We start from the raw sequence: 13,580 nt of genomic DNA, 5'->3' as shown, positions 1-13,580 counted from the left end.
ACATCCATAACGGGTGAGTAAGTTTCGTCATAGTCAATCCCGGGGCGTTGTGAGAAACCTTGTGCTACAAGACGAGCTTTGTAACGCACAATTTCGTTCTTCTCATTACGCTTCCGAACGAAAACCCACTTGTAGCCAACGGGCTTCACATGTGGAGGAGTAGGAACTACAGGTCCAAACACCTTACGTTTCGCAAGTGAATCAAGTTCGACTTGGATTGCTTGTTTCCAGTTTGACCAATCAGCTCTACGTCGACATTCATCAACGGAACGCGGTTCAATGTCATCGCTCAACATGATCTCAGTAGCTACTGCAAATGCTAATGCATCGTCGACAATCATCTCATTTCTACGCCACACATCATCTAAGCTAGCATAATAGACCGAAATCTCACGATTCTCGGGAGGAGGATTCGTCTCTTCAAGGACGCTTCCATAATCTAGAATTTCCTCATGAGTTGGGTAAAATGAGTAAGCGATAGTCGGATTCACGGTAGGCTCTTCAGGACCTTGTGCCGTGGTTTTCCTCTTCCGGGGGTGTGAATCCTTTGAACCAAGGGGTCTGCCACGCTTTTGTGTAGGGGCAGATGATTGGCTAGCCGCTAATGTACGTGGATCACTAGAATTGGCGTCCCGGGCTTCCAGGAGGGTAGTCCGTCGTACATTTGGTACATCCATCTTTGCAGGCGTATTCGCAGCTGGAATATGTGATCTTGTCACGCACGCTAGATCGGTGAAAGCATCTGGCATGCTCTGAGCTATGCTCTGGAGATCTAATATGCGCTGCACTTCAGCTTCAGACTGAGCGGTGCGGGGATCTAAATGAGACAAAGTGGGAGTCGTCCACGATAATTCGCGTCGTTCATTAGGAACGTTGACGTTCTTATCTCCCCCTAACGACGAGAAGACTGTCTCATAGAAGTGACAATCCGCGAAACGAGCGGTAAACAGATCGCCTGTCAAAGGTTCTAAGTAACGAATAATCAAAGGAGAATCATATCCGACATAGATTCCCATCCTTCGCTGAGGCCCCATTTTTGTACGTAAGGGCGGCGAGATCGGCACATAGACCGCACAACCAAAAACGCGCAGATGCGATATGTCGGGTTCGCATCCGGTGACCAACTGAAGGGCACTAAATGGTTGTGTCGCAACAGGCCTCAGGCGGACCAACTTTGCTGCGTGCAATATTGCATGGCCCCAAGCAGCGATCGGGAGCTTGGTACGTATGACCAACGATCGAGCAATCATTTGTAAACGCTTAATGAAAGCCTCTGCCAGGTCGTTCTGGGTGTGAACATGGGGTACAGGATGTTCAACTTCAACCCCAACCGACATGCAATAATTATCAAAAGTTTTAGATGTGAATTCTCCAGCATTATCCAATCGAATATATTTGATCGGATAAGCAGGGTGGTGAGCCCTGAGCTTGATAACCTGAGCCAACAGTTTGGAGAATGCAGCGTTCCTTGTGGACAACAAGCACACGTGTGACCAACGTGTAGAAGCGTCAACCAAAACCATAAAATATCTAAATGGTCCGCAGGGAGGTTGAATCGGTCCACAAATGTCCCCCTGAATCCGTTGTAGAAAAATGGGAGGATTCGAACGAATCTTGTCATAAGAAGGCTTAGTAATAAGCTTTCCCATAGAACATGTTTGACATGCAATTTCATGGATCGAACCTAAGCTTCGGGTTAGTGGATGCCCGTGTGAAGTTTTGAGGATACGGCGCATCGCTATTCGTCCAGGATGTCCCAAACGATCATGCCAAAGTGTAATTTCGTGCGCGGTCCCTGTGGTAGGGCCGGCCACATAGTGGCATTCTATGGGGCGTATGGTCGTAGTATACAGACCACTCGGGTTACGCTCCATCTTCTCTAGAATACGTTTCTGGCCATATTCGTAGGAAGTTACGCACAGAAATTCAACTCCGTTTTCTACGTGGGTTTCAGCGTGGTAATTGTTATCTCTAATGTCCTTGAAACTTAGTAACGTTCTTCCGGAACGTGGAGAATAGAGTGCCTCAACAATGGTCAAAATTGTACCATTGGACAACATTATACGTGCCTTACCATATCCTTCAATCAGGTTGGATGGGCCTGAGAGGGTTGTCAGAGGTGCATTCTTAGGTACGAAGTTAGTGAAATAGATGTGTTCACGCAAAACAGTATGCGTGGTTGCACTATCTGCCAGACAATTAACTTTCCCACTAGTCATACCTAGAATGAAAAAGTAATTTGAATCGGTCACATGCATAAAAGTTTATAAAAACAAGTATCAATTCAAAATAATTTCATTTATTCAAGGAAAAAACTGAATATCCAAAATAAATCGCCAACTAATAATCCAAAACATAAAGGAAAATTGTTCAAAAATCAACCAAAAAAACAAGGTGGGGTTCGGCCACAAGGTGGAATTCGGCCCCAATTTGTCTTATTTTAACTGAAAAATAAGTCTATGTCTAAGATTCTAATCTTCCATAGGAGTGGTATCCTCCTGAAAATTAGAAACTTCCATCTTTGTAGTCTCCGGTTCGTCCACTTGCAGGAAGTTTGATTCAAACTTCGTACGACGAGAATGATATGCATCCACAACCTTCTTGGGAGCACGGCAAATACGGGACCAATGGTCCTTGGAACCACAACGATAGCACATATCGTCATTCATTGTGGCAGGTGCTTTGCCCTTATTCTTGAAGTTCGGGGCCTTGGGAGCGAGGTTTGGGCGCTTCTGGGCTTTGTTTCCTCCCTTGGATGGGCCTTGGCTCTGTTGACCTTGGTGGGATGGCTTCTGGCCGCCCTTACCACGCCTCTTTTGGCGTTTTGGGTGCTGATTAGTGCTATAATGTGCTTAAGGCACAGCAGTAACCCCAGTAGGTCGAGCTTGATGATTCTTCATCAACAGCTGGTTCTGCTTTTCAGCAAGAAGTAAAACAGAGATCAAATCCGAGAACTTAGTGAACTTCTGAGCTCTATATTGTTGCTGCAGGACAATATTAGAAGCAGAGAAGGTCGAGTAGGTCTTCTCCAAGAGATCCTCTTCAGTCAAAGTTTCATTGCAAAACTTGAGAAGTGATCGGATTCGACAAACTTCAGAATTATATTCATTCACAGACTTAAAGTCTTGGAAGCGCAAGTGCTGCCAGTCGTGTCTTGCTTCAGGCAAGAATATGTCCTTTTGGTGATCGAAACGATTAGCCAAAGCGACCCATAATGCACGTGGATCCTCCTCAGCAAGGTACTCAGTTTGTAGAGCGTCATGGATATGTCTTCGGATGAAGATCATAGCAGTGGCTTTTTCAGCCTCGCCAACAGGTTTATCTGTTGCTTCTTCAATAGCAGGACGCAAGTTCTTTGCAGTGAGGTGGAGCTTCACATCTTGAACCCACTTGAGGTAGTTCCTTCCAGAAACCTCCAAAGCGGTGAAGTCGAGTTTGTTCAAATTCGACATGGTCCTATCAAAATAGATGGACAAGATGTGGTTAGTGTAATGGAGAAAAATCAATCCATTCACATAGGAGTAGAACATACAGGTTCTAATAGACATGTATTGGTTTAATTTTGCATGAAAAACTTCGGGTTTTCATGGGTGATATATTTAAGTGAAAACTTCGGGTTTTCAAACAAGGCATGTGTATAAGAAACTTCGGGTTTCAAAGTAATTATGAACTTCAGGTTCATATATTCCTGCAGGCAAACACAAATATATATGCAAACAAATATGCAAAGAATATATGCAGAAATATTGTATAATGATAAGTGAATTAATTTATTTTTGGTCTTCGGGGCCAAATTAAAGTGTGGGTGAAAATATAAAAACCCATATTATTTAAAAAAAATTAAATAATAAAATCTCGGGGCCTAAAAATATAGGCCAAGAACCCTCGGGTGGGATTACAGGCCCACGGGGTGAGAAGAGGGGAATGGGCTGCTGTGTGCAGCCCTAAAAATTTTTTTTTTTTTTTTTTTTCTCGGGCCGTTCCAGGCGAGCCCAGAATTTTTTTTTTCGTTTTTTATTTTTTTTTATTTTTATTTTTTATTAGATGCATATATAATTCAATGAATCACATATTTACTTTGATGCATATGCAAATAATAGTTTCAATGCATGTACATATGTAAGATTCAATTCATGGCAAATATCAAATTCACATAATTGTAGCAATTTTGATGATGAAGCATACACAATTTATGTAGAATCTAAAATACGTTAAACGTAAAGTTGGGTCATGCATCATGGTGAATGTTCATGCTATCAGGGCTTGCAAAATATCGAGTTAAAAGCCGTTGTTTGGAAAGAACCTGATTGCGTGATGATATGGATGAACTGGTTTGATGCAGAAAAAATCTCCAACGTCAGATTCCTAAGCGCAGCGGTAGGAGCGTGCTGATAACGTGTTGTGGTCTATTTTATCTGACAGAGGGACTAGGGCCGGCTACAGAGAGAGAGAGGAGAGAGATGTGTGTTTGTAGAATTGTAGGGGAATGTGTGTGTTGTTATCCCTCCTACATTGTGCCTTTATTTATAGTAGTAAAGGGAGAGAAGATATTCCTTCTTCTCCAAGTAATACAAGTTGTAATAGGAAAGGATAACTAGAATCAAATCTTATCTAGGATTTACACAATCATACTTAAACTAGGAATGTTTACAACATATTATTATTTTTCAAAGGCACATTATAACAATCTAAATACAATGCCATGAAATATTTTGTAAAATAAATATAATTAATTAAATGGATATAGCAAGTAAAGATCCAAAAACCCCATCCAAGCATTAGTAGAGATAGTTTAGGCATCCGGAAAATACACAATTTGAAAAGTCAAATTTCATTAAAGAATTTGCTTAATTGGAGCTTAGTCAATAGGCTTTAATCAATTAAACAAAATGAGATGGATTTTAGTTAAAGAAAACATAATTTCAAGGGGTAATATCAAATTTTCAGAATATTTTTCTTCATACAAATGATACTTAAAGCTCTAGTCAAACAAAAAAGCTCGGATTCCACAACAAAAATCACAGAATCTCGGGTTCCATGCAAGTTACAACTTTGCCATTTTATTTATATACCAGAAATTTTGTTTTTTATAAAATCAAATGAAAGTTTATTATATACACTTTTCTCGACAAAATATGTGTAGTAATGCAATTTAGACACATCCAATTAATCCCGTCGAAGAGAAACTCACTAATACAATGTTCAATTATTAGAGAGGTTAATCAAATGCCCATTTTCAACAACACCGATATCATTTTTAACTTGTTAACTACTATTATTTTTAACTTGTTAACTACTACATGCATAGTCCAACAAGTATCAGGTCTCAATATTAATTAAAATGACATTAAGATGTTTAAAATATTTTATTTCTCTCTCATTCTACTAATGTGAGATACTTCGACAAAGTGGCTACATAAATTTGCAAAATTAAAGAAAAAATTAAAAGAGAGATTTGAAAAAAAAAATAATAATAATATATAAGCCCTTTAAGGGAAGGGATCCCCTTTTTTTTTAAATATAGACACCATCTTAACTATTAGATTTGACTTTAATGAAATTCTATGGTTGAGATTAAATCACAGGTCACATAATCTCAACCACATAATTTCATTAAAACCAAATTTAACGGTTAAGAAAGTGTTTCCTTTTTTTTTTTTAAATAAGGATCTCTCCTTTTAAAAGCTTCCTAGATATATATTAATGCTCCAGATGTCAACACGTATCATATTGTACATGAAATCGGTAACCTTTTTTATAAATAGAATTGTGGAATTGACCCGGAGAACCAAACCGTTGAATATGGCGCCAAAATCCAACGTCATCCAACTGACACATTACGTTTTACCACCAAATATGTTTTCCTATTCCATATTTTTTATTCACAAGAAAAGGAAAATGTCATCCCTCCGACGCATTTTCTACACCCTTTTGTACTCTTTTGGAAATTTCAACCCACATGCCAAGACACAACAACGCATGTCGTTTTCAAAAAAAAAAAAAAAAAAAAAAAAAAAAAAAACCAACGCACGTCCATCCATGTCGTGCCACTACTGGTTACCATGTAAAATTAAGATATATAATCCTGCAGGCTTTGCTTGTTCCTTACTTGAATTTCACAAGAATTTCCAGTTTTTCAACTTCAAATACTCCATCAAAATTAGTCTTTTTGCCAAGAAGAGAAAATGGCTTTGGTTGCAGAGGCTTTACTCTCCGGTTCAATCCAAGTGATGTGCGACAAGATTGCCTCCAGAGCGTTCATGGACTTCTTCCGGGCAAGAAGATTCAACCATTCACTCGTGGACAGACTGAAGGTGACGTTGATGACCCTCCATGCAGTGCTCAACGATGCAGAGGAGAAGCAGATTGTCAACCCTGCCGTCGAAATGTGGCTTGACGAGCTCAAAGATGCTGTGTTCGATGCCGAGGACTTGGTGGATGAGATTGATACTAAAGCTTTGCATCACAAGGCGAAAGATCAGACTGGGACAACCCAGGTGTGGAACATCCTTTCTACCTCTCTTAATCCTTTTAATTATAAAGGCTTGAATGGTAGATTAGAAAATTTATTCAACAAGTTGGAACACCTTGCAAAACAAAAAGATATCCTCGGTCTTAGAGGAGGTGTTGGGGGCAAGGTTTCACAAAGAAATCCCACAACTTCTGTTGTTGAGGAAGGATTTTGTACCTATGGTAGGGATGGAGACAAAGAAAAGTTAAAAGCTCTACTGCTGCTCTCTGACAATGAAAGTAGCAGTAATTTTTCTGTAGTCCCTATAGTCGGAATGGGTGGGGTTGGAAAGACAACTCTTGCTCAAGTCCTTTACAATGATGAACAAGTTAAAGAGCACTTTGATATGAATGCTTGGGTTTGTGTTTCCGAACAGTACGATGCTTTGAGGGTGATTAAGACCCTTATTGAGCAAATCACTGAGAAATCTTGTGATGTCTCAGATATGAATTCCCTTGAAATTCGACTAAGGGAACAAGTAAGGGGAAAGACATTTTTATTTGTCCTGGATGACCTTTGGAATGAGAGCTATGGTGACTGGGATCGGATACGAACTCTTTTCACGTATGGGGCGAAGGGAAGCAAGGTCATTGTAACAACAAGGAGTAAACGTGTTGCATCCATCGTGCACAATACCATTCCAATTCACGACTTAGAAAAATTGTCTGAGGAGGATTGCTGGTTGCTACTGAAAAAACATGCATTTAGAAATGAAAACCCCACTGCACATCCAGACTTGGAAGAAGTTGGTAAGAAAATTGCACGTAAATGCAACGGTTTGCCTTTAGCTTCAAAAACACTAGGGGGTCTCTTAGGTTGTAACCTAGACTATAAGGAATGGAATCACATACTGGATAGCAATCTTTGGGATCTACCACACGCTAATGGTGTTCTTCCTTCTCTAAAATTGAGTTACCATTATCTTCCAACTTACTTGAAACGATGCTTTGCTTATTGCTCAATTTTCCCAAAGGACTATGAATTTGATAAGGAAAATGTAATTCTATTATGGGTGGCAGAAGGTTTAATTCCACAACCAGAGAGCGAGAAAGCAATGGAAGAGGTTGGTGAAAGATACTTTGATGAACTGTTATCGCGATCACTATTTCAAAGACCAAGATTGGATCAACCAAAATTCACTATGCATGATCTCATCAATGACTTGGCTATGTCTTTGTCTAGAAAATTTTGTTATAGGTTGGATCAGGAAAATTCACATGAAGTTCCTAAAAGAGTTCGCCATTGGTCTTATATGAGAGGAAAATTTGATACAACTCCAAAATTTAAGCCATTAGATGGAGTTACATGTTTGCGTGCCTTCTTGCCAATGTCTTTATCACCATATAATAGCCGGGGAAATGTAAGTAATAAGGTTCTTGATAAATTACTGCCAGCACAAAAATGTTTACGGGCATTTTCATTGTCAAAATATGATAATATCAGTCGCTTACCTGATTCCATTGGTAAACAAACACATTTGCGCTACATTGATCTCTCTTACACGAAAATTAAAAGGTTACCAAATAGAGTGTGTACTCTTTATAATTTACAAACTCTATTGTTGTTAGGCTGTTTTTCTCTTGTTGAATTGCCTACAGACATGAGGAAATTGATTCATTTGCGTCATCTTGATATTAGTGGAACTAAAATAAAAGCGATGCCGGTGCAAATGGGTAAACTAAGAAGTTTGAGAACGCTTACTGCTTTTGTGTTGGGGAAATCTACTGGGTCAAGTATTGGAGAACTGAGGGAGTTGTCGCACCTTCGAGGAAAAATTTCTATCTTGAATCTGCGAAATGTAGTCGGTCCTATTGATGCCTTGCTGAAGGATAAGAAAGATCTCAATGAGGTAGAGTTGTCATGGGGTAGCGTGGTTTCCGACGATTCCGTAAAAGAGAGACAAGTACTTGAAAGCCTTCAACCTTCTGTAAAACTGGTGAAACTGACCATCAGGTCTTATGGTGGAACCAGTTTCCCGAATTGGGTGGGAGACTCGTCCTTCTCCAACTTACAAGTGATGCGTCTGATTGATTGTAGTAAATGTAGTTCTCTGCCACCAGTTGGTCAGCTACCTGCTCTGAAAGAGCTCTACGTAGAAAGGATGGAATTTGTTACGAGTGTTAGTGTTGAATTCTATGGGGGAAATGAACCATTTCCATCTTTAGAGAAGCTAGAGTTTATGGATATGCCAGCATGGGAGGAATGGGTGCCAAGTCCAAGTGGAGGTGAAAGTCCAGATTTTCCTCGTCTTAAGAACCTGACTTTAATAAATTGTGAGAAGCTCAGAGGAAACTTGCCCCCTCATCTTCCTTCCTTGAAAATACTTTGGGTGTCCAACTGTGAGGTTCTACATGAAAACAGAGCCAGTAATGTTCTGAACATGGAATCCTTACGACCATCTCTTGAAGAAGTGCAAATAACAGGATGCCCGGGTCTCTCATTGTTACTAAAGACGACGGAGACGCTGCCGTCGCTTCAGATGCTCCATATTAATCTTGTTGGGACAGGGACACAGTGGTTGCCGCAAATGTTGCACAACAGCAATCGTCTTCAAAGTTTGACTCTATATAGCTGTTCCTCACTCTTGTCGTTGCCTTCAAATGGTCTGCCCGCCACGCTCACGTCACTCCGTATAGAGCATTGCAAGAAATTAGAATTCCTATCGCCTGAGATGATGGCCCAATTGACTTCCCTTCAGTCTTTGGATCTATTCAATAGCTGTGATTCTCTGAGGTCCTTCCCTTTGGGCATTTTCCCCAAACTTTCATCTCTTGATATCGATGGTTGTCAGAATCTGGAATCCCTTTCTGTTGAAGGAGGAGCAAATGAAAATCTCAACCATCTCAACACCCTGGATATCAGTTACTGTCCAAATTTTGTCTCTTTTCCCGACGGAGGACTGCCCACTCCCAACCTGACTGCCATTAGAGTCGCTGGATGCGAGAATTTGAAGTTGTTGCCGGACCGAATGCACACCCTCACCGCCCTTCAACGTGTTTGGATACAAAATCTTCCAAATGTGGTGTCATTTGCACAAGGGGGTTTGCCTCCCAACCTACATACATTTTATTGTATCGGCAGAAGCCGGGCTGTGCTGGAGACGTTGCTTAATGAACACCTGCTCCCCGCCACTCTTCACACTCTCGATATCTCTTATGTATCGAATCTGAAATCTTTGGACGGGAAGGGACTTGAGCACCTCACTTCTCTTCAAGAGCTACGAATTTCATGCTGCAAGAGTCTCGAATTCCTACCAAAAGAGGGTTTGCCGGCATCTCTTTCTTATCTGATCATCTGGCGTTGTCCTACACTGAAGAAGGCAAAATATTGGAGAAACATATCTCGCATTCCCTGCATAAAGATAGATGACCAAGTCATCATCCAATGAGCTTTCATTTCACTCTCTCCAACTCTCAACTCTCGAGAAAAAAGCCAGGTACTTTTTCATTTATTATTAAATTGATTGTCTTCAGCGATATTCCTACATAAATTCAAGTTTCAGAGTCCAATTCCAATGAAATTATAGGAGAATGCGAGGGGAGTGACTTCTTTCTAGTCTGATACTGTGGAACTACTTGGGGTGGATATACACACACACACACACATACACGTATTAAACCCTGGATGATGGTTTCCTCATGCTTCTCTCGGCATAACTTTCTCATTTTTCACTGTAACTGTGATCTTCAGGTAGGTTGTGTTTGCTTGAATGTGAGTACGTACATTACGTTACTAGATAAGGAGGCTGGTTGTTGTGGTATAGATTTCACCAGTGGAACATTGCGGATCAGCTGTAAATTGTAATTTACTCCCTCTCACTTTTTCTATCTTCAGTTTGCCTTATCTGTATTGCATTTATATTAACAGTCTTTTCCTTTAACAGTTCAATTCAACTATATGCTAAGTCAAGAGAATGTGATAGGACTAACTGATATATCGGTTTCATTGATGCAGCAAGCAAATAGAGTTAACCGGTAAAGACAGGATCATCAAACGTTGCTCTGGTTTTCTGGACTATCAAGTTTGAAATCTTTGGACGGAAGTGGACTTTCAACACCTCCTGGTCTCCCAATTCCTGCCAGGATAGGGACCTCTAGACCTCAGCTCTCGTCAACAGCTATATAAAGATTGAATGTATGTGGGACTTCATCGGTCCAGAGAAAAAACTATTGATAACGATGTCAGATTACATCAACAACTCAGGTACTTATGTATATATATACTGCTGTGGTTTCCATATGGCGGAATGCTTACTCATCTTTCAATGCCTCTGTCATCTTGAGGTAGGTGTATACACATGCTTCTTTACAAACACAATGGTTGAAGAGAGCATGGCTTATTAACATGTTTGCTAGAATGCCAGTGTTACTAGACTCAGTGGCTGGCTGCCGTGCCTACAGATTTCAGTGTAAGCAGTTGAATACTTGAGTGTTACTAGACTCGATGGCTGGCTGCCGCGCCTACAGATTTCAGTGTAAGCAGTTGAACACTTGAGTGTAAGTTATTCTTCCTTTCTGTAACAGTGTAATTCAACTATGCTATCTGTCAGGACAACAAGATGGGACTGACATATACGTTGGCTTTGTTGATGCAGATGGCACCTCTATAATTGTTAAGATAGGATCATCTACTGCCAACAATTTAAACGTGCATAAATTAGTTGTCCTTGAATGGTGCTAGCTCCGGCTGTCTGGCATGAATGTAATTCTCCTTTAGCCGGAGAGGTAACCCCTGGAACGATTTTTTTTCTAATAATGCTACGGTTTGAACTTGGAATATGAGAGGCGTGCCTTTTCATCTTCTCTTGATGTCACTCTCATCTTCAAGTGGGTGCAGATATGCTTTTGTACAGGCAAAGTGGTTGAATAGCTCAGCGTGATCCTTGTAGCACTGGCCGTCATGCTCGCACTTGTTGGAATTCCAGTAAATGATGTTACTAGAATAGGTGGTTGGCTGGTGTGCTACGGATTTCACAGGAGTGATATTTCTTACGTTGAGCGCTGCACATGAGCTGTAATACAGCTTTCCACTCTCTTTTATTTTAAGTTCCATTTGCTTGTTTTCTAAGATAATGTATCAGTGATAATTTATTCGTCTATGAATTTAGGAGTATCTTGTTGAGCTCGGGATGAAAGAGGAAAGCAATTAAGTTGGCATCCTATTGAAATGGAAATGAGAGAAAACATACCTTTCACAGTTCGATTTAGATTGTAACAATGTTACAAAGCATGTGAAGGTAAAGCTCTGCGTTCTTTTCCTACATTTGCATCAAAACTCTGCATCCCCATACTCCTTAAAGGAAAACATCACATATTTTTATCTGAACTTGTGCCTGTTGTTGCTGGCCGCCTATGAACATCTTATCTCCTGTTAGCGAACCCAAGGAACTAAGAGATTATAGCATTCTTCTCACCATTGCAGATTTCATGAGCAATCACGAGAATATTCAAAGTTGCATCTGGACTCGGAGGTTTGTTTTCAATATATTAGCGTGTGTGTAGTGTCGTGTGATACCCATGGCAAGTTAACAAAAGAAAAAATATATATATTTGAACATTGCAGATTTTCTCACTGTGTAGGCGATAATCTGATTCATTAATCGCTCCAGAGGAAAGAAGCTGTGGAGAAATAGATGATGGGGAAAGTTGGAGCAGCCCCTGAAAATTTAGAAACTTTTTTGGTAAGTAACAACTTCGACCATGATAGTGCTTCGTGTATACATTATTGCAGATAGCACCAGTAAATTCTAATCGCTAAGGGGTCCATTGATTGTTTCTCTTGATTGGTTTTAGTTTTTCTGATTGGTACCTGTTCAGCCAAGTGCATCGGGGTTCAGTCCCCTCTACACATCGAGGCCATGGCACTACATCACGGGATGCAAATGGTGGCTGATTTGGGGGCTGCTGCTGTGGAAGTGGAGAGTGATTCCACTCTAGCTTTGGCGGCGCTGCAACAAAAGGAGCAGGATTATTGTGTGTTTGGTCTAATATATTTCATGATGGCAAGGCTACGCTCTAATGCAATTGTTCATTGTGCTTGCGAGAGACATGGGAGACCAACAAGGTTGCGCATAGGTTAGTTTCCGATATGTGTGTGTGTGTGTGTGTGTGTGTGTGATGACATACGCATGACTTGATTTGAATTTGTGTAGAAACACTGCAGAGTCACTCGCAGCATAGGCGATCATCTTATTCATTAACCGCTCCAGAGGAAGATTACTCAAACAAAAGCTGCTCTCCACCACTCACCATCTGAACTAACAAGTTTGAAATCCTTGGATCAAAACACCTGGCACTCTCGGAATCCCTGCCCGGAGAAGGACCTCAACAACTGGGTCTCTTCAACAGCTATGCATCATCGATTGTCTCGCATTCCTGCTAGAAGAGGATTTGCCGCCTCTCTTTCTTTTCTGAGGATCACCAAAATGTTTGTGTCGGGATTTTGGCTCGTTAAAGTTAGTGTCCTCTTTTGTTTAGGATTGTATTAGGGAAATTAAAGGTGCACCGATTCTTCTCCTAAAAGGACCAGGAAAGAATCAAAGTTTCCTTGTACAATTAGATTGGAAATCCTAGAAGATAATATAGAAAATGAAAGAGTGTAATTTCCTATTCCATATAAAGTAGGAAACTTAATCAGAAAATAGGCATGTAAACCACACCCTATACTTATAAATACGTGCAGCAAGGCTAGGGAAAGCTCGCTGGAAAGCCAGAAACAGCCACTGGCAAGTGAGAAAAGCCAGAGATAGCCAAGAGGGACAAAGAGAGATTAGTTCTAGGGTTTTGCAAAAGTATTGTAACTCTATTATTAATCAAACAAGCCGTGGTTTCTCTATTCAGAGAAATTACAACTGGACGTAGGCAAAAGTTCTGCAAAACCAATATAAATCTTGTGTATTTTCAGTTATTCTCTAATTTGCTAAGTTTAGCGTACTTGCCAGATACATCAAAGAGCAAGATCCAGAGGAGAGTCAGAATTATAACAGTTTGTTTTTCTTTGAACATTGCAAGATAGCTCACATTCCTTGCAATGTTCATTGATGCAAATCAAAGTCCGAACTTTGAACCAA

At 40.4% G+C, this 13,580-nt stretch overlaps 2 protein-coding genes across 7 annotated transcripts; one reads left to right on the top strand and one right to left on the bottom strand.

Annotated features, from left to right (window-relative positions):
• Nucleotides 1-2,707: 2,707 nt before the first annotated feature.
• Nucleotides 2,708-4,344, bottom strand: LOC139194152 (uncharacterized). The gene is made up of 2 exons (XM_070818554.1): nt 4,304-4,344; nt 2,708-3,456 (listed from the first exon to the last, which is right to left on the bottom strand). The coding sequence occupies exon 2, from the start codon at nt 3,450-3,452 to the stop codon at nt 2,853-2,855; it is 600 nt and encodes a 199-aa protein (XP_070674655.1). The 5' UTR covers nt 3,453-3,456; nt 4,304-4,344; the 3' UTR covers nt 2,708-2,852.
• Nucleotides 4,345-6,130: 1,786 nt separating this feature from the next.
• Nucleotides 6,131-13,417, top strand: LOC103415016 (putative disease resistance RPP13-like protein 1). 6 transcript variants are annotated; one of them, XM_070818688.1, is made up of 11 exons: nt 6,131-9,947; nt 10,202-10,311; nt 10,466-10,714; nt 10,799-11,007; nt 11,106-11,235; nt 11,348-11,524; nt 11,619-11,747; nt 11,886-11,981; nt 12,074-12,191; nt 12,304-12,585; nt 12,663-13,417. In XM_070818688.1, exon 1 carries the CDS (start codon nt 6,186-6,188, stop codon nt 9,897-9,899), a length of 3,714 nt encoding a protein of 1,237 aa, XP_070674789.1. In that variant the 5' UTR covers nt 6,131-6,185; the 3' UTR covers nt 9,900-9,947; nt 10,202-10,311; nt 10,466-10,714; nt 10,799-11,007; nt 11,106-11,235; nt 11,348-11,524; nt 11,619-11,747; nt 11,886-11,981; nt 12,074-12,191; nt 12,304-12,585; nt 12,663-13,417. The 6 variants fall into 6 exon arrangements, with proteins under 6 accessions (XP_070674789.1, XP_070674790.1, XP_070674791.1 ...); XM_070818689.1 differs by having other exon boundaries at nt 11,339-11,524; XM_070818690.1 differs by having other exon boundaries at nt 10,466-11,007; nt 11,933-11,981; nt 12,091-12,191; nt 12,328-12,585.
• The last annotated feature ends 163 nt before the right edge of the window (nt 13,418-13,580 follow it).

The sequence above is a fragment of the Malus domestica genome, chromosome 03 (genome assembly GCF_042453785.1).
Source record: "Malus domestica chromosome 03, GDT2T_hap1".
NCBI classification, from domain to species: Eukaryota; Viridiplantae; Streptophyta; class Magnoliopsida; order Rosales; family Rosaceae; genus Malus; species Malus domestica.
This window is presented reverse-complemented; position numbering and strand designations above follow the sequence as displayed.

Coding starts and splice junctions, on each gene's coding strand:
- LOC139194152 (XM_070818554.1), bottom strand. CDS start 3,452: ATGTCGAATTTGAACAAACTCGACTTCACCGCTTTGGAGGTTTCTGGA.
- LOC103415016 (XM_070818688.1), top strand. CDS start 6,186: ATGGCTTTGGTTGCAGAGGCTTTACTCTCCGGTTCAATCCAAGTGATG.